The 18,646-nt window shown below is 48.0% G+C and overlaps 1 protein-coding gene across 1 annotated transcript in view; it reads left to right on the forward strand.

Moving 5' to 3' along the window:
• Positions 1-18,646, forward strand: part of SETD1B (SET domain containing 1B, histone lysine methyltransferase) — a gene marked incomplete at its 5' end in the record, with an annotated part of 49,434 nt that overhangs the window by 23,874 nt on the left and 6,914 nt on the right. Inside the window, 7 exons of the mRNA XM_027652319.1 lie at positions 6,506-7,276; positions 10,137-10,307; positions 11,253-11,340; positions 12,137-12,354; positions 12,608-12,734; positions 13,396-13,860; positions 15,199-16,749. Of these exons, the coding sequence (XP_027508120.1) occupies positions 6,506-7,276; positions 10,137-10,307; positions 11,253-11,340; positions 12,137-12,354; positions 12,608-12,734; positions 13,396-13,860; positions 15,199-16,749 (3,391 nt within the window). The remainder of the gene's footprint in view (positions 1-6,505; positions 7,277-10,136; positions 10,308-11,252; positions 11,341-12,136; positions 12,355-12,607; positions 12,735-13,395; positions 13,861-15,198; positions 16,750-18,646) is intronic.

The raw sequence follows: 18,646 nt of genomic DNA on the forward strand, positions 1-18,646 counted from the left end.
GACTCCTGTCCCCCTTTTCTGGGACTGACAGAGACTTGTGGGGGATTCTCCCGCTGTCCTGTGGTTTGAGGTGTTGACTCAAGAGTTCCCTCTTGGCATTAGAAGGAAAAGTAAGTGGCGTAAGCTGGGCTGGTGTTTACAGTGCTGTTTGTTTACAGTGAACACTTGGGTATTATTGTCACTCGTTTTACTCGTTGGGCAGCCCTGTAGGTGTGGAGAGAATTGTCTGTGCCACAGAAGTGCTGCAAGTAAGTACCAGACCAAAACACAACCTGAGCCAAGACTGCGTGTGTGTCAGGTGGGACATTGTCATGGTAGGGAGCATGAATTCTTTTTTTCAAGTAGAGAGAGGTTCTTTTGCAATTGGTAGTAGAGAGACCAAAACACCCAAGTAATGTCCTGTGAGAAATCCCTGCTCCATTGCAGCCTTTGTGGTGCCCCTTTTTGTGGGACACTGTGTTGAGTCCATCGCTCTGATCTGTGTGTTTGCAGCCTTTGCCTGTGAGTTAATTTACAAAGCACTGTATAAATACGTGACTATATAAAAACCTTGCAGTCTTCTGTTCTGCAGACAGAAATACATGTTGCTGGAGATATTTATAATCACTGATTTGTAATATGTAAATTTTTCCATTTGCCTTTTACTGAGCTGGGCATTTTATTATAGTGCAAACACATCTGAGAGCTGTCTTGTCCCAATTAAAAGCTGCTGTGGTTGCCATTGAGGGCTCTGACAGCAGCAGGAGGATGGGAGCTCTCTCAGCTGCCCAGAGGAGGTGGAAAGACCTGACTAACCAAGGGGGAGGAGGCAGTGACCCAACTCCAGTGTCAGTCCAGGCTGTGGTGGTGGTGGGCTGGCCAGCACAAGCCCCCATGGGTGCTGGTGACAGCACAGTCACCTGAGCAGGTTTGGAGCTCACCCAGGACCGTGCAGGCAGCAGATTGCTCTGTGCTTTTGTTGCTGCTGTAGCTGAACTGCTGGCAAACCTCCTCAGAGTGGCTCTGCCCTCCTGTCCTCCACCTCTGCAACCCCAGCAAAGCACCGCCCTTGCGTTGTCCCTTCAGAGGCAGAGCTGTAATTATGGTTGGCAAAGTAAAATCACTTGTGCCCATTGTAAACGAGGGTGCCTCGTTCCCGCCTGGCACCGCGAGGTGTGAGCGCTCAGCAGGTCCCTCTGCCGTGTGAGTGCTCAGCAGGTCCCTCTGCCGCGTCATCCTGCCCTGTGCTGCTCTCCCAGCAAGCCAGGAGGGCAGCTCGGAGCCACAGCTCCTCTTCACAGGCTTTGCCAAGAACACATGGAGCCTGCAAGCTAAAAGCAGATTAAAAATGAACAAAGCAACACCCTCTGAAGCCCTCACTGGGCTTGTAGGTTTTGGGCAGCAAGAGGTATTTGCTCTGTTATCAGAGTGAATGGTGAGATTCTTTGGGCCAATCTTGAATGAGCTTGTAGTTTTTTGAAGGAGTTTTTAATTGAAATTGTGTCTTTGAGGAAGAGTTGGGGGTGGGTGGTTGATGTCCTCAGGCTTCCTTTTTGTTCTGGTTGGTGGCATAAGAAATGTGTCAGGTTTGAAATGCCTCGTTCTCTGTAAGGAGTCTGGGAAGGGAGAGCTGTGTGTTACTGGGTTACTTTCACCCAGAAATCAAGGCAGTAGTGCCATTTCCCTTGTCAAATGCAGAGCACGGGCCATGAGGAGCTTGGTGCGAGCCCAGTGTGGGGAGACTGCTGGATCTGGGGAATAGGAATTTGGAGGGACCTGGAGTCTGTTCTTGACTCTGTTAGTGACTTGGTGCATGACCCTCTTTGGTCAGTTGTTTTCTCTGGAGGCTTTTTTTCCCTTGCTTTTTTTGTAAGAATACAGAGTTAGACTTGATCACTTGTAAATTGTTTCAACCCTTAGATGAACTCAATCCAAAACCAAGTGATGGGTGTTTAACCAGGTTATGAAAACTTTTTGTCTAAGAGTCACTTTTGATTTTAGTTCTGGCTTTATTGAAAAACATTAAAGCTAATGCCCTTGTATTGTGCTGAATACCATTGATCCTGCATTTCATTATTTTGGTGCACCACAGCTCAGCCAGGCAGTGTCAGAGTAGTTGCTACCCTACCTCAAATATAAGTAACTTGGTACACAGCAGAATTTTTAAGCAAAATTGGCTGTAAGCTGATGGTATTCAAAATGTGTTCTGAAATTCTGGGTAAATTCTCTATCAGATGGTCTTTTAAAAGGAAATGGAAGCATGTGAAGTTCCTCTGCCTGTAGGAAAGGTACTGAACAGTGTGTACAGTGAAGGTACGCATGCAAATATTAGGATGTAGTTTCTTCTTTCTGCAGGTGTGAACATTTGCTTGAAAAATGGGTATTGCTCTGAGGTGAGATCAATACCCTGCATGCAGTGGCTCTACCCTGTCACTGTGCAGGCTGATCCAGGAGTGGCATCCCAGGATGTTCCCTCATTTAATTCAGGAGGCTCTGCACGCTGTGCTGGTGTTAAAGGTGGCAATTAGCATTTTGGGTGAACAGTGAATGAGGCCATTTATAACCAGTTACGCTGACATGAATCTCTCCCAACAAATTTGCATCATTAAAACACCTTTGGAAAAATGTGTCATGTGTATAATTAAATACCTGTTTTGCTAACTCTTAATTTAATTAAGGCAAAGCAAAGATGGCAGCACAAATTAATTTGGCTGGAAATGGCTTTTCTCTCAGTGGGCTGAAGGAGGTTTTCTGGTGGCATTGTACCAGATGACCTCAGAAACAGGCGGGTGAACTGCAGGACTGACTGACACAGATTTTTTGACAGTGATGACCATGACATCCTCATGGCACTACATGTGTCATCTATCAGCTCACTTTTTTCTGCTTGTGAGAGCAAAGAGGGAGGCCAGCTAGAAGGGGTTTCTTTGAGAGGACAGCATAGCTACTTTTGAGCTACTGAATACCCTGAGAGATATTCAGTCGTAACCATAGTAAATCCAGGTTCAGACAGGTGAATGAAAAGAAACTCATAGAACAGAAGATATTTCTATGTCTCCCCTTGGTTTTCTGTCTTTACCTTGATCTCTTTCACTTGGTGCCTATGTTTTCCCCCCTTAGATATGACTTTCCTGTAACCACTCATCCTCTTTAAATATTAATTTCTCTTAACTTTCTTTAAAGCCTTCCTTGTAGATGATCTTCTTTTGGTTTGACCTCTTTCCTAACCTTGTGATTCTTCCCTCCACCCTCCTGTGCCTTTTCTGATCTTTTTCTCCCTGTCACTTAATCTCTTTCCCTTTCCCTTTCCATCTTGCTTGGGATAAAACTGGAGCACAGACTGTGAACTGTGCAAGTGCAGGTGAGTTGTCAGCCCAGCCCTGTAGGAAACAGGGAATCTGGTGTTGCTTCCTGCACACCCATCTGAGCACCAGAAGAATTTAAAAAAAAACTTTTAAATTTTCCAAACGTGCTGGTTTTTGCTTTAGCAGATCTCATTTCAGCTTAAGTAAAAATAAATGCCTGTATGAATGAAGGAAGCTCTGTGCCCTACAGCATGGAATCCTGCTAGTCCTGCCACCTCTCTGCAGTTTCAGGATTGGCTTTTTCCGTGTGGTATTTCCTTCAAGAGGGAAAACCAATCTCGTTTATCAGGCAGGATTCATTGGTACTGAGAGTGGGTAAAGGCTGGTGTGGCTGGGAGTGGGCTCTGGGTGAGCACGAGGGGTCTCCTGTGGCAGGACTGGCTGGGATGGGCTCGGGGCTGGTGGTGCCCCAGGAAGGGATGATATGTTGTCTTGGGCAGGTCCTTTGGGTCTGGTACTGTGTGCTCACCAGAGACCAGTCCTGAGCTGTGACTCACACTGGTGTTGGGTGGCTCTGGGAGGGTGCAGGGTCCTACACGAGAGACTGGGGAGAATTTGTGGCCTGGCACTACCTGGTGTTCCCCTGAGGCTTCATGAGGTGACTTTTCTCCATACCCCATCAGATGAGATGAATGTGAATTTGAAGCTGATTTGGTCTGTCTTTGGTAGCCTGAACACTCCTGGCTTTCTGTTCAATGCTGACCTTTAGCATCATCCAGCTTTTGCAGCTGGAGCCAGTGCTTTTAACAGGGCCTTTTGTGTTCACTTACTGAAAAACGGGGTCTGTTTCACAGGAAACTTGTTTACACCTGCCACAGTCATCTTTGCTCTTCCTTTGCTCCTTTCACTGGAGCTGCAGCAGTTGAAACTGCAGAATGTCCTTTCATTCCCTGGCATTCTCGGCGTGGGACGTGACTGCAATAGAGCAGCTGGGGCGAAGATGCAGGGTGTGACACCCACTGGGGAGTGTTAGCCAGATGTGGACACCTCGAGGGAATGATACAATTGGGCTTTGGAAAGACTGAAGTGCAATGGATTATTATTTCTACTTCGTTTTTCAGCTGTTCATTTCAGGGTTTTCAAAACAGCCCTTGGAGTCCTCCCTGCACCTAAAGATGCACTGAAGTGACTCTGTGACTACAGGAGAGTCCCCTCTCTGCCACCATTAGCAGAGCACTCGCTCGGGGCTTGCCAGGTGAATGAGTGTCCTTGCTGGGCATTTTCAGACCACTAAAACTGCGAGGGGCTTTTTGGGGATGCCCCATGCATTCCATGAGGCTCCGGGTGCTGCAGCAGCGGAATGCGGGGAAGGCAGGCGAGGGGAGGTGCCAGGACGGAGGATTTGCACAGCTGCTGCTGCGAGCGCCGTGCTCAGCCTGCTCTCTGGTGGTGGCTGCTGTAGCAGAGATGACCTTTGATAAAACATGAAGTGTTTGGTGTGATTTGGATAGTTGTGGTTGCTCAGCTTCACCCAGTGGCAGTTCATAGCAGAGTCAACTCAGGTGTTCTTGCATTTGTTCCTGTACCCCAGTGCAAGATTTACAGGTTAAAAATCAAATCACAGCTGCTTCAGGGAGAGAACTGCCAACAAAGCCTGACAGACTTCAAGAAGCGTTTGGACAACGCTCTCAGGCTTGTGCTGTGACCCTTGGGGTGTCCTGTGCAGGGCTCAGAGTTAGACTCAATGATCCTTGTGGGTCCTCTTCCAGCTCAGCATATTCCATGATTCTATAAAGGCTTCTTCCCCAGCAGCTCTCCCCAGAACTTCCAGTGTCTGACACTGCTCTTTCCTTTCAGAGTGGGGTGACTGGTGGGAGAGCAAGCAGAAGAGGTACCTACTGGCACAAAACATGGAGAAAATAATAAATATTTCTGGGATCTACAGTCAAATTTGGCTGAAAGCAGCCATCAGGTTCCAAAACTCTTGCCAGGATTGTGACAGGGAGAGGCACTACCAGACCACTTGATGGTGTTCTTTTCCTGGCTTGGCTAGGCTGGAACCTGCAGCTCCCAGAGCAGGCAGGAGGGCTCTGGTGACATGAAGATGGTCTTTACTGAGATCAGCAATGTGAGAAATATTTTTGGAGAAGGTTACTGGGACCCTGTCCTGTCTGCTGTCATCACTCTAGTGAGAGATCAGCCCCATTCCTGCTTCCTAGATAAACTGTCAGTGTGTGGATATGTCTTCCAGCAGTGTTGGGTTGCTGTATTTCTTACTGGGGTTTGTTTTAACAGTACCTGAGGGATGTGACAGTTATGCATGTGGATTCTTGGTGCTGGAGACACCTTGAGGACTGAAGTGCCTGTAGGACACAGTGTGCAGGTGTGACCATGTGCTGTTGGGTTCCTGAGGCTTTTCTGTTTTACAAGACCTAGTCAGGCAGCTTTGAGACTTCAGAGCAAGCAGGGACCCTCTGTTTCAGTCCAGTTTCCATCCCTTTGGCAAAGGAGGTGGGACATAGTTTTAGCATTTTCTATACCTCTGTATTTCTTATGGCTAGGAAAGTAATCCTTTTGCCCCAAAACATGACATATTCTATGTCTTTGAATCCCAGCATTTATCACTTTGATGTTTAAAAGCAATTTAACAAGATTTGTGGCTCTTTTTTTCCCACGTGAATTGCTGTGGTCTACTCAAGACAACATTTATAGCAGCAGCCATGTGGAAGTGTTGTCTTCTCTCAATTAGAGGTTAAGAGTTGGCAGCAAATGAGCCGGGATTTTAATTTAAAAACAGGGTAATTCTTTGTGTATGGAGAGACTAAGGAATAAAAACTCACGGTGTAATGTACCTGTCAGTATTAGATGCAAATGAGAGAGAATGTGTCTTGCAGTGAGAGACATTTGAATTGTGTGTATTTTGCTGAGCATGGGAGCAATTCCTCCTGTTCCATAGAAGCTGAAGGTTTTGTTCAGTTTGTACTGATACTCTTTTAGAAAGCTTTTACCTCACTGATTCCTGAGGTCTGACATGGAAGAGAAAAGCTTCAATAGGCACCAGCTGCTCGGGGGCCTGTCTTTTCAGAGCATCGCTGGCTCACTTTCCCCTATTCCCAATTAAACTGTGTGTTAAACTTAGCTTTTGTTTGAAGCATTCCCGCCCTGTGGTGTTGAACGTAAAAGGAATGTGCTGGTCACCTTTACTCTCTCTTTTGTCGCAGGGTCAGCATTCCTCAGGGGAGGACATGGAGATCTCCGACGACGAGACCAACCCAGCGCCCATCACCAGCGCGGAATGTGCCAAAACCATTGTGGTGAACTCCTCCGTCAGCAACACGGCCGTGATGGCCCCGTCGATCCCCCCTCTGCCCCCACCGGGATTCCCTCCTCTTCCTCCTCCGCCTCCTCCCCAACCAGGCTTCCCGATGCCTCCACCGCTGCCTCCGCCACCTCCCCCCACCCACCCCGCCGTCACCGTCCCCCCGCCGCCGCTCCCGGCCCCTCCCGGGGTCCCCCCGCCGCACATCTTGCCTCCACTCCCTCCCTTCCATCCCGGCATGTTCCCTGTCATGCAGGTGGATATGATAAGTGTCTTGGGCAACCAGTGGGGTGGGATGCCCATGTCCTTCCAGATGCAAACTCAGATGCTGAGCCGCATGATGCAGGCACAGAACACGTACCAGTATCCCCCTTTCATGACGGGCCGGATGCAGTTTGTGAACCTCCCTCCCTACCGCCCTTTCTCCATGGGAGCTGCTCTCGGCCGTGGGCAGCAGTGGCCCCCACTGCCCAAGTTTGACCCCTCGGTTCCACCACCGGGGTATGAGCCGAAGAAGGAAGATCCCCACAAAGCCACTGTGGATGGAGTCCTCCTGGTCATAGTGAAGGAACTAAAGGCTATCATGAAAAGGGACCTGAACCGCAAGATGGTTGAAGTCGTGGCGTTTCGGGCATTTGATGACTGGTGGGACAAGAAGGAACGTCTGGCAAAGGTAGGCTTTCCCACGCTCTCTGCTGGATCCTAAACTGTTCTTGGTGCTTGTGGCCAGGGCATGCATCACCAGGGGCCTGGAACTGACTTTAAAAGAACCCACAACCCTAAGTTGTTATGGTAACTAAAACAGAAGAAAAAAATAAAGCCACGGAGTAGCTTTGCTGTGAGAAACCCCATTGCTGGAGGCTGCTGAAATTAAATGGGAGACACACGTGTCCCAGTCCCTCACCTGGCTCCATGCATGCCCGTGGGGCTGGTCTGTGTACTGGGGTAGGCAGCAACACCAGACTCAGCCTGCAGGTATCTGGAAGGTGCTCAGTCACTACAGGCACCTGCCTGGGGACAGCTTAGCACCTGGATATTGAACCTGGCTTATTTCCATGGTGTCACTCTGTATATGCAGGTATTTCATACTGCTTTGCCATCAGAACCAAGTTTAGCTCCAAAAAACTAAAGTCAGTTGCGAGAGGAGTGTTTGAAAGCACCAAGTCGCTGTTTTGTGTTCCCCACTTTGTGTGATGAGATCTGTGGGTATTTCCAGTTCTCCCACCTCCTCAGTGCATGTTCACAGCAGCAATTAACTCAAAAGCTGAGCGTTGGCCAAATACGTGAGGAGTTCCAGGGATTAGTTAAGAAAACAGCTTTGCATGAATCATCTGATCCTTTCTCACCCAATTTGAAGTGTACCTCAGCCAGGAAACTGCTCTGTGATCTAATGTGTGGTAAATTTGTCACTACCAAAAAAAAAAGTAACACTGCAGAAAGGTTCATGCAAGCCTCAAAATCACCATTACAGTGAATTATTGAAAAAGTAGCAACAAACCAAGCCACAGCCTGCAGATAGATCTTGTGTCTCAGATGTCAGTTTTCAGAGCAGTATCTTCCCCACCTGCTTTTGTAAACCAGTTGCATGTTAACTCTGGTGCCTGGGAGAGCTGCTTGGCTTTCTGGAAGGTTGGTAATGCTGTTACTTAACAGCTGTTTTATGACAGTGTAATTTGCTCTGGCTCAGAGCTGGCTGGTGTGACATGCAGCAAGAAACACCATCACTCTCCTGACTAATGCTCAGAGCTTTTCCCCCTGCCAGCGAGCGTGTGCTGACAGTTTTGGAGGAGGCCCCCGAGTTTCCAGGGCGATGAAGGAAACAGATCCAGTACATAGTTGCAAAAGCAACAACTCAAGAAATTGTTTTAAACCAGACATCTGCACTGAAGAAGTAGAAGCAAGTCAAGGCAGATCTTCAGGCTCTTTTACACCTCAAGCTATGGCTGGATTTGGCATGTTCCTCCCTCACCTGGAATTTGTAACCCACTTTGGGAAGGGAAGCTGGCTGTACCACAGCAACTCACCACAGTCCTTGCCACAGGTTATGTTGGATGTGAGCAGTGTGATTGAAAATAGGAAACTGCTGCATGGAAAACCACGTGTGCTTTCTGTCCAGGAACAGAGATGCCAGAACCATTTCTGCCCCAGGGCGCTGCCTGAAAAGGCTTCTGCCAGGCCACATGTTACTGTTGTGTGGAGAAAAACCTCACAGGTTTCAGAGCCTCCTTTCTCTAGGACTGGGCACCCCTGGCATTGGAGTGGGATAGGATTCCTTCTCAGCCATAAGAAAATTAAATACGATTGTTCAGCTTAAACTGTCCCTCTCTATTGTGTGAGGATGAGCCAGCTGGGCTCCTTCTTGGCAGCTGGAGGTCAGGTCCCCACGTGCTTTGCCATCACACTGATTTTGGCTGTTATATTCTATCAAAGGAATCAATTCAGGCAGCTGATTGACTGCCAGGAGGTATCGTGCCATAGGTAAAAGGTGGGAAGGCTCAAGGATAACGCTGGTGTCCCATGTCAGACAGAATGGAAAATGTACAGGGAGCAGGCTGTGAAGGAGCACGTTGCTAGGGAAGGCAGCACATTCCATGGGCCTTGGCTACTACCGAAGATAGGGGAAACCTTTTCCCTGTTCCCAAATCTAGTGATGAGTTTGGGTTTGAGAGCCTGAGTAAAATGCATTAAGCAGAGTGCCAGGAATAACCAGTCATCCCTGGCCACGGAGTGCTGCCACTTGGATTCTCTGCTTGGTATTCCCATTAGTCTTATCCCTTATTAGTGGGAGAGCTGAGCTTAGGCTGCCTCCTCAGTGATTACAGCCCACTCCAGCACACGAGCTCTGTTAGTGTGTAAGAAAAACCAGCTTGTTAGATGGTGGTGTGCCATGGGCTGATGCAAATGAGTGTTACCTCCAGTGCCCTTCACTCAGGAAGAGGTGGCAGAATGTGATGTGCCACCACGTGTGATGCTCTCCTAGCTTGGCCACCTCTCCACAGCTGCAGGGGTCTGAATTCCTGCTCTTCCTTCACACCTCAGCTCTGGTGAAACGGGATTTGTTGAGGCTGTATGTCCAGTGACCAAATTTTGTTTCACCCGAATATTTTGATTTTCCTGTTCCCAGCACTGGAGTCTTCTGACAGGTTTTGTGGACTTGGGCTGTGGTTGCTAAGGAAACACAGGGGTGTGTGTGATTTTTGACACACTATATTTTGCCTTACACTCAAAAGAAGGAGAGTCTTCCCCACTGGAAGGTCTGGAGTTGCTTTCAGCTATGTGGGTTATCAAAGGAGGTAGATAACACACTGGCTGACTTGCCTAAAGAACACTCGAGTTACTTGTAAGAGGTGTGTGTGCAGCTCTATTTGCTTTCAAGTGCATGTGGCCATGTGGGGCATCTTCAGATGCCCTCAAAGAAATGGATGCCTGGGCAGGGCAGTGATATTTCCCAAACTTTGACTGTCTAAATGGTTTCCAGGGTTTGTGTCCTTCCCAGAAAACTTCCCCTCTCAAGTGTGCTTTCTCTGTTGCAGGCGTCTCTCACTCCAGTGAAGTCTGGAGGAGAAGTGGAGGAAAAACCAAAGCCAAAGGATCGAATTGCATCCTGTCTTTTGGAGAACTGGAACAAAGGAGAAGGCCTGGGATATGAGGCAATTGGCCTGGGCATTGGGCTACGAGGGGCCATCCGGCTGCCATCCTTCAAGGTGAAAACAGAAAACTGGCATCCTTATGCTGACATTCCCCAGAGGAGCCTTAGGAGGACGGGCCTGGCTGGGTTTGTGCCCCACAACCCTCAGGCTGTTCACTCTGCTCTGTGTTCACTCACGGGGTTGCTTCTGGCATCACTGTTACCCCCCAGTACCAGAGCAAGGACCCTCTGTCCCAGCCTTACTTTTCATCTTCCACCTGTGTGAATTGTCTGTAGAGGGTTTCCCTGCTCTACAAGGGAAATGGGACATTTGCCTGTGTTTAGGGCACAGTATTTCAACATGGTTGTAAAAATACACTTATGCTTGTAGTGCTTTACACAGTTACTGTTTTGTTTGGAATGTGTGGCAGTTTGGCAGCTGAGTCTCACCTGAAGCTGGTTAAACTCTGTCTCCTGTGAGTTTGCAGACTGAGACTCACCAGCATAGAGTCACCTATTTTAAAGAGCATTTGCGTAAAAATTCAAAGTATCTTAAAAAAAATGTGTGGGGTGGGAGAGGATAGAGGGAAGCCCTGAAATTAGGATTTTGAATGCACAGAAGGTGCTAGTAAAGATTTGGAATGAGAAATTCTGCAGTCTTTATTTAGCATAAAACTTGCTTTGATGTACTTTAAGATGCCTTAGGCTTAGGCTCTCTTTCTGTTCTGCTGCATCTCAGACACATGGATTTGTCAAGAGTTTTCTCTGTCATCCTCAAAGTACCTGGTGATGACATGCCCCATGCTGGTACCCAGAGTGTTTTGATGCAAATTGAAGGGGTAGAATTTCATTCACAATGAAATTCTGTTTGCAAGCAAATAAAGGGATCAAGAGCTGGGAAGTGGCCCTTGGTTTCTGAGTGTAAGTGACCATGGCAAAGCAAAGAAGTGGTAATTTGCTTAAGAAGTTGATTTCTGCTGTTTCTAAACTTTCAGAAATGCTAATTGTGTCCTTTGTTCAGGTGAAAAGAAAGGAGCCACCTGAAGCTGCCTCAGCAGGAGATCAGAAGAGAATCCGGCCTTCTACTTCTGTGGATGATGAAGATGAAGGTTTGCAAAGCACATTTGTGTGAAACACAAGAGCAGATGCAAACCACACACAAGCTGAATCCCTTTAAACTTCACAGCAGTGTCCTTGCTTACAGTTAAACACAGAATCAGGGATCTGAGCCAAGCCCTGCTCCTCACAAAGCTCTGAGAGCTGGGAGATGGCTCCTCTGGGTTCAGTTACCTTAAATTCACTGGCGGGAAATTTAAGATCCACGTTTTAAGAATAACTTGTAACCTATTTTATCTCTGCTGGGCCCCAGCAGAGGGAGCTCAGGTGGGTTCATGGACTGCTTGGGGCATGTAACAGTTTTCTCTGCATTTGATTTTAAAAGAAAACAAAGTTTTTTACCAGAAAAATCTATTTGAAAATATCTTAACACTATTTCCTACAACCAGGGAAGAGTAGAGAGAAGATAAAACTTTGAATACCCTTTGTTTTACCTAAAAGCATGGATTCAAGTTAAAATTGATTCAGACTAACAACTAGTTTTGAAGCCAGAGTATAGAGGGAGGGTTTTGTAAAACACTTAAAATAAAAAGGCATTAAATTCAGGTTACCTGTCCTGATCTCAGTCGTGCCATGTCTCCTGGCTGTTCTGCCTGGAGTGTGTCAGCTTTGGCCACCCACATTTTGCCATCAGCACTCTGCACCCCTGCACTGTGACATTAGCATGTTCCTGTAAGGCTGGGGACTTGTCACTTCCATCTTCCCAGAGAAAAAATTTTTGTGTAGTTAACTCTTTCCCTCCCTTGCGAGGTATTTGATGGCAGTTTCCATCCTGTTTTTGCTCTTCAGAGTCAGAGAGGGACAGGGATGCTTCCGATACCACATCTGACCTGTCAAAGAAGGATGGAGAAGCAGTGGGGCTGAGGCGGCGACCAGCAAGGCCGTTGGAGCTCGACAGTGAGGGAGAAGAGGGAGATGAGACATCAGGGAAGGAGGAAGAGTCCTCCTCGGAGAAGGAAGAGGAGCAGGAAGAAGAGGGAGGCTTGGTGAAAGCAGCACCTGGCAAGGTGTGTTGGTTTGTGACTGCACTTTCCATGCTGTCTGTCATTAAAAGGGGGCCTGGTAATGCCAGATGGCGAAGTTCCCTTCTCTAGGAGATGAGTGCTGCTGTTGGGGTCTGTCCTCAGAGAGCCTCTGTAAAGGTCATTCCCTCTTCAGGTTCTCTGATCAGCCTCCTTGGGATCCACTGGTGGCTACTACAGTGACAGTCAGGTCACAGGGTCAGGCACTGTTCATTTTTGGCAATGCTTTCTTGCAAAGGAGGAAGAGGAGGAGGAGGATGATGAAGATGATGAGGATGAAGATGACGATGACGAGGATGAAGATGAGGAGGAGGAGACAGGCATAGACACAAGTGACAAAGAGGAGGAGCAGGACTCCGAGGAGGGTAAGCAGTTCCAGTAGAAGCAGCAGGGTCAGCTGGAATCTCCCTTCTGCACTTGTGAGCTGATTCTGTTACTTGTGCACCTTCTTTCACTGACAGCAATTTTATACAAGATGTAACAGGTATTTTTAATTGTTACCTGCAAGACTTAGGTGATCCCTCAGTCTGTGGGTCCCTTTGCAGTAGCTCTCCAGCCCCTGAGTGATCTTAGCCCAGCCTGGCAGGAGGGCAGAGGTCTCAGAGTCAGCTGAGTGTGTGCTTGTGTTATAAAACATGAGTGGCTGGGAGGAGAAGGGATTTCAAACAGGGATAATTTGGCCACTAATAACTTTCTGTCCTACCAATCAGTTCCTGCTCTGGAAGGTGGTAATTTCTACTTTTTAAATCTGTTTGTAAAGGCAGCAGAAAATCTTAGTAGAAGGTACAATCCACGTGGGCAAGGTGCCAGGCAGCACTGCTCGTGGAACTGCCTGCTGTATGGTCATTGCTGTAAGCATCCAAAGACAGGATTTATATATCTCTGCAAAAATAAATAAATTGAGAGGCCACTCCTTCAAACCCACATGCTGCTGTTGTTGCTGTTTCCACGCCCTTACAGTGTGGAAGGGATATCTGCCCCTGATTTAGGCCAGAAAGCGGAATTAATGGTTATTTGTTCTTGCAGATGTAGCAAGTCCCTCGTCTTCCAAGGCTGAAGTTGAATCATCTGATGAAAGTGAGGACTCCTCTGAATTCGAGTCAAGTTCAGACTCAGATGATGATGATGAGGATGATGATGACGATGAAGATGAGGAGGAGGAGGAAGAGGAGGAAGAGGTGGCTGAAGATCAAGACAGAGAAGCCATGGTTGCTGAGACAGAGCATGAACCTGCTGGTCATGAGATTCCTGATGACGAGAGGGAGACTATTTTGGAGCTGTATCCTGTGGATGACTACATGGATGCAACGGGGTTGGGACTCGCCGAGCCAGCTTTGGCAGTGAAAGATGAAGGCCATGAAGAAATCAAGGCAGGGGAAAGTGAATGTGGCCAAATCACAGGGGCATCTCTTGCTGCTGAAACTCTGAAACACTTGGTTATGGAAAGAGACCAGGAGACAAAACTTGCTCTCTCTCCCATCTGTAAGCCAGGTATGCCTTTCCATGTGCCCTGGCACGGTTCACCACATTTCCAAGTACATTTTCTCACAGTATCCGATATGCATGGGTTTGTATTTCCTATGTTCTCTTCCTTCCTCTTGGCTCTAGGCTGGGATTATCTGTACAGGGAAAAAGGTCTGTGCTGAACTTTCCTTCCTAGTAAGGAGCTTTACACAAGCCATCTGCTACTAAAAATACTGTGGTTACTGTATCCAGAATCTTATCCTGAGCCAGTTCAGTGTCCTACAGGAACCGAACAGTTGTCATCGTCCAAGGGTGATGGATTGGGTGGTGGCTGAAGCTCAAGATAGAAAAGCCATGGCTGCTAAAACAGAACAGGAGTCTGTGCTTACTGTGTCACTACTGGCTTTTTTTTTTTGGTTTAGTATCAAAGTTTGTGACTGGGAAGCTATATGGGTCTGGTTTTGCACTAACCCTTTCTAGAACAGGTCAGTGTGCAGAAAGGACATAAATTTGGGAATACCTGCACTTGGCACCTTCACATGTGGAATGAGCTTTCCAGGTAAGCTGTGGGAACAAGCTCAAACTGCCACATTTTTCTTGAGCAGCCCAGACCCTTTTGAGAAGGGCTCAGACTCTTCTCCAGCCACTCTCTAGTTCATTCAGCACAAATGAGGAATTCTTCCCTTCCAGTTCTCCAGGCATTTTCACCTCCTTTTCCTCTCCCACTTGAAAATGTTATTTTGAGCTGCCTAACAAGATTCACCGTTGATTCCTTTTGGACCTGGCCCTAAGTGGGTAAATAAACTCCAGACAAATGAGGCTGCTGCAGGGAGAGCAGCATATAAATTGCCTCATTGATACCATCTGAGTGTCTCCTCATTCATTAAAAGGGCTTCCCGTTTCCTTCATGTGTTGTTCAAGAGTGTTCTGCTCCTCCCTTCACCACTCCCTCCTTGGAGAGCTGAGGGTGCTCCTTGGCCTTGCAATGAGTTTACCTTCCCACATCAGACAAGCTGATAGCTCGAGGCTCCAGGAGCTCTCCTCCAAAGTCCTCGCCCCACAATCCACTGAATCTTTTTATGTCTGTACAAAAGGTTGTCGGGGATTTTGAAAGCAGAAAACCTTCGTTCTGGTCTGTGTTGTAGCTAATCCTCAAATTAATAGTGCGGGTTTTTTATGGTCCATTAGGAATGCCTGTGGTAGTGTCTAATTACTCCACACTCCGTGCCTCCAAAATGTAAAGCATTGGCGTTTTTAAGCCTCCCAGTGGAATTGAGCTGTTCTCTAACCGTGGCGTCTTAAACATGCCTTTACTGACAAGTGGAGGCAAAGCTCTTGATTTTCCTCTCTTTTCTCCCCTTTCAGAGGAAGAGTCTGAACCCACTTCCATGCTGGAGCCAGAGGTCCAGGAAGGTCCAAAGCCTGAATCTCAAGATGAGGAGGCGACGCTCTGTATCTCCACTCCAGTGGGAGTCTTTGGAGAACCTCTGCCCAACAAAAGCAGCTTCTTTGGCAAATCTGACGACAGCAGCTCAGAAGCTCGTGCTAAACCAAAGCTGCCCTCGGCAGCGGAGGAGGACGAGCGGCTGCCCCGCACGCCAGGACGGGAGGTGATGATCCACTCGGAGACTGACACTCTTTTGCTTACAGCCCACAAGGTGCCATCCTCCATGCTTCCCTTGCCATCGACTCCCGGTAAGGAGGAATCTTTAGTCCCTCCAGAAAAGTTCCCTGAACAATTAATGGTGACCAAAACGTCTGTGGAAGAGGAGATTCCGAGGACTCCTGGGCGGGACATTTTGGCCAAGTCTTCACACCCTCTTGCAAAGTCGCAGAGCACGGACACTGTTCCAGCCACGCCAGGAAGTGATGCTCCCCTTACAGGAAGCAGCTTGACCCTCAGTTCCCCTCAAGTCCCAGGGAGCCCCTTTTCCTACCCATCCCAATCTCCTGGCATTAACAGTGGCATTCCTCGGACTCCTGGGAGAGATTTCAATTTCACACCCACTTTCCCAGAGGCTGGTGCTACCATTCCTTGCCTTCTGTCTGGCAAGAAACAGTCAGAGGATGAGCTGGATGAAAAACCCTTTAAAGAGCCTCTTGGTGCTTCCCTTACGATCAGCATGAACAGTGTTCCTTCTCCTATCCCCTTCGCCAGCCCCCCCCAAGCAGATTTCCACATGGACATGGGTTTGCCACCTGATGAGCCAATACCTGTAGCAGCCCTGCCATGCATGCATGGAGATGGAAGAATGCCCATTGAGGAATGCAAGGCAGAAGTAAAATCTGGTTTGCTCTCACCAGAAGCACCCCCTGGGGCTTCTATTCTTCCTCCCCCACCACCACCTTCTGTTCTTCCCAAAAGGAGGCCGGGTCGGCCAAGGCGGTCACCACCCTCTGTCCTCTCCTTGGATGTGTACTCAGGCAAACCCATAGAACCTCCTCCCGTGCCAGTGGCCTTGGTGGAAGGTCCTGTGGGCAAAGAGCTCTTGAGTGGACATCCTGATGCTTACTATGGACTGAAAGACCCTGAAGCCGTCACCCTGGACTTCAGGAATGACGGTTTCCATGAGAAAATAGCAGCTGAGACAGTTGCGGAGAAACTACCATTTAAGGAACTGGAGAACCAGTGGAATGAAGACTTCAAGGAAGAAGAAGCTAAACCTAAAAGACAGTGGCGAAGGCAGAAGAAAACATCTGAGGACCTCCCAGTGATCCCTTCCCCAGAGTATTCCCCACCCCGGCCTCAGTTCAGGCCGCGCTCCGAGTTTGAGGAGATGACCATTTTGTATGACATTTGGAACGGGGGCATAGACGAGGAAGATATCAAATTCATGTGTATCACATATGACCGCCTGTTGCAGCAGGACAATGGCATGGACTGGCTCAATGACACCCTGTGGGTATTCCATCCTTATATCCTTTCTCAGCATTACACAGCACGTGTGAGATGCACGAGATGGTCACTGGGTAGGACTTCAGGTGCAAAGGACTAAGTTTGTTGGTGGGAGAAGCAGTTGCTTACGAGAATAGCAGAGGGGATTTTGGGCTGTTTATTCTGTGAAGCTGCAATACAAAAATACTGCAGAAGTGGCTGTTCTTGCTGCACATTCAGGCTGGGACTGCAGGGACAGTCTGTAGGCACCTCTGCTGGGGAGGTTTCCTTCCTAGTTGGAGAAGCTTCTGTCTGCACATAACCAGACTTTTTTTCCAGCTTGGCTGTGGAATTTCTGGTCTGTACGTACAGAGCTTTCACTTGGGGCTAAAACTTGTTGTAAAAATAATCTCCACCATCTGTGCCCACAATGCTGAGTTAAGAGTGGTTCTAGCAGCTTTAACTTGCATTGGGTTTGAAATACTGATAAAATCACTGATTTCTAAGTGGCTCATTAGGGACAGACGTGTCCAGGATGGATGGGGAATGTGCTGCTGGTGCTGCAGAGGAGCACATTGCACATGTGCAGAGGAGCACATGTTGCACCAGCTGGTGCTGATGGGGAAGGTCTGGCTCCATCCCCTCCCTCCCTGCCCCTGGTCTGGCAATCATCAGCATGGACTGTAGCTTTGAACCTTCGGGAGCATTTTTGGGACACACAGGCTGTGTCAGAACAAGACTCTCTGTGTGTGCAGCCACCAGGAGTGATCTCCAGAGCAGAGCCCAAAAGGCTGTCCTAAAAACCTCAGAACTCTCCAGTACTGTTTTTAGGAAGGATTTATGTGTTGAAGAAGACAAACACACCACCCCATGTGTTGCTAGAGATTGTGTGGAGTTCAAATTTCTTGTCCCTCGCTCCCTGCAAGACAGGAAAACAAAACCAAAAAAACCCAAACTGCTTAAAATAGTCAGGGATAACTAACAAAACCCACAGTGAAAATACTTTAAATCTGTTTCCCTGTTGATAAAGATTATTGTAACAGCAAAATCATAGTCACTTTTTGAACCTTTTAAAAATCACCTGCAGCCAGTTGCTGGTTCATCCTGTGCCACACTGTGTGATAGGTGTGAAAGTTCCTGCAGGTTCACCTGCTTTGCAGCAAACTCACACTCAGCACTCTGGTTTTGAGGCCGTCACCCCTTCCTTTTTATGATCCCTCTGCTTCAATTTTCTGCTGTTAAGGATATGTTTTCCCTTAGAGGGAGCATTTTTGGGTCGATTTCAGTCATCGTAGGCTTTATGGCTGTGTTTTTGGGATGAGCTGGAAGTAGTTTTGCTCCATAGTCCTTCCAGAAGCCAAAGCTCTGAAGGTGCCTTCAAACCTGAAGGTTTGAAACATGTGCCAAGGGTTTTCCCCTTCCCATCAGGGTCTGAAGGGGCTGATTTACCAAGCTCTCTCCAAGCCCTTTGGCATGAGGAGCATCTCTTACCCCTCTGTGCTGCTCCTGGCCCTGCTCAGAGGGGAATGTCACTGCTGCGAGGTCCATGTGGTGTCCTCAGAGCTTGGATTGGCTGCAGGGAGTTCCTGGAGGTAAAACAGAAGCGAGTCACTCAAACCAGAGCAAATGGTACATCCAGCTGCTGCCTGGGTACATGGTGGGTGCTGTGGGGAAATCCTTTCTCAAACAGGTTTCTCTTGACAGCTTAACCTTTAAAAATTAAATTTTTCATTGTTTCTTTGCTTTAGTTTCCTAAGGCATGTGACTAAGAAGGAAAGGCGGTGCTTGGTTTTCCTGTGGGCATGTGGGCTCCGGTTTTGTTTTGTTGGTTTTTGGGTTTTTTTCAGTAGTATTGTTATTTTTTGCACCCCCCCCAAACCTTTCCTAATTGTCCAAGCTCCCAGCGTTAGCCCCATGTAACTGTGGCAAGTTTAGTCT

Source organism: Corapipo altera, unplaced genomic scaffold (genome assembly GCF_003945725.1).
Source record: "Corapipo altera isolate COAL_440 unplaced genomic scaffold, ASM394572v1 67, whole genome shotgun sequence".
Lineage (NCBI taxonomy): Eukaryota > Metazoa > Chordata > Aves > Passeriformes > Pipridae > Corapipo > Corapipo altera.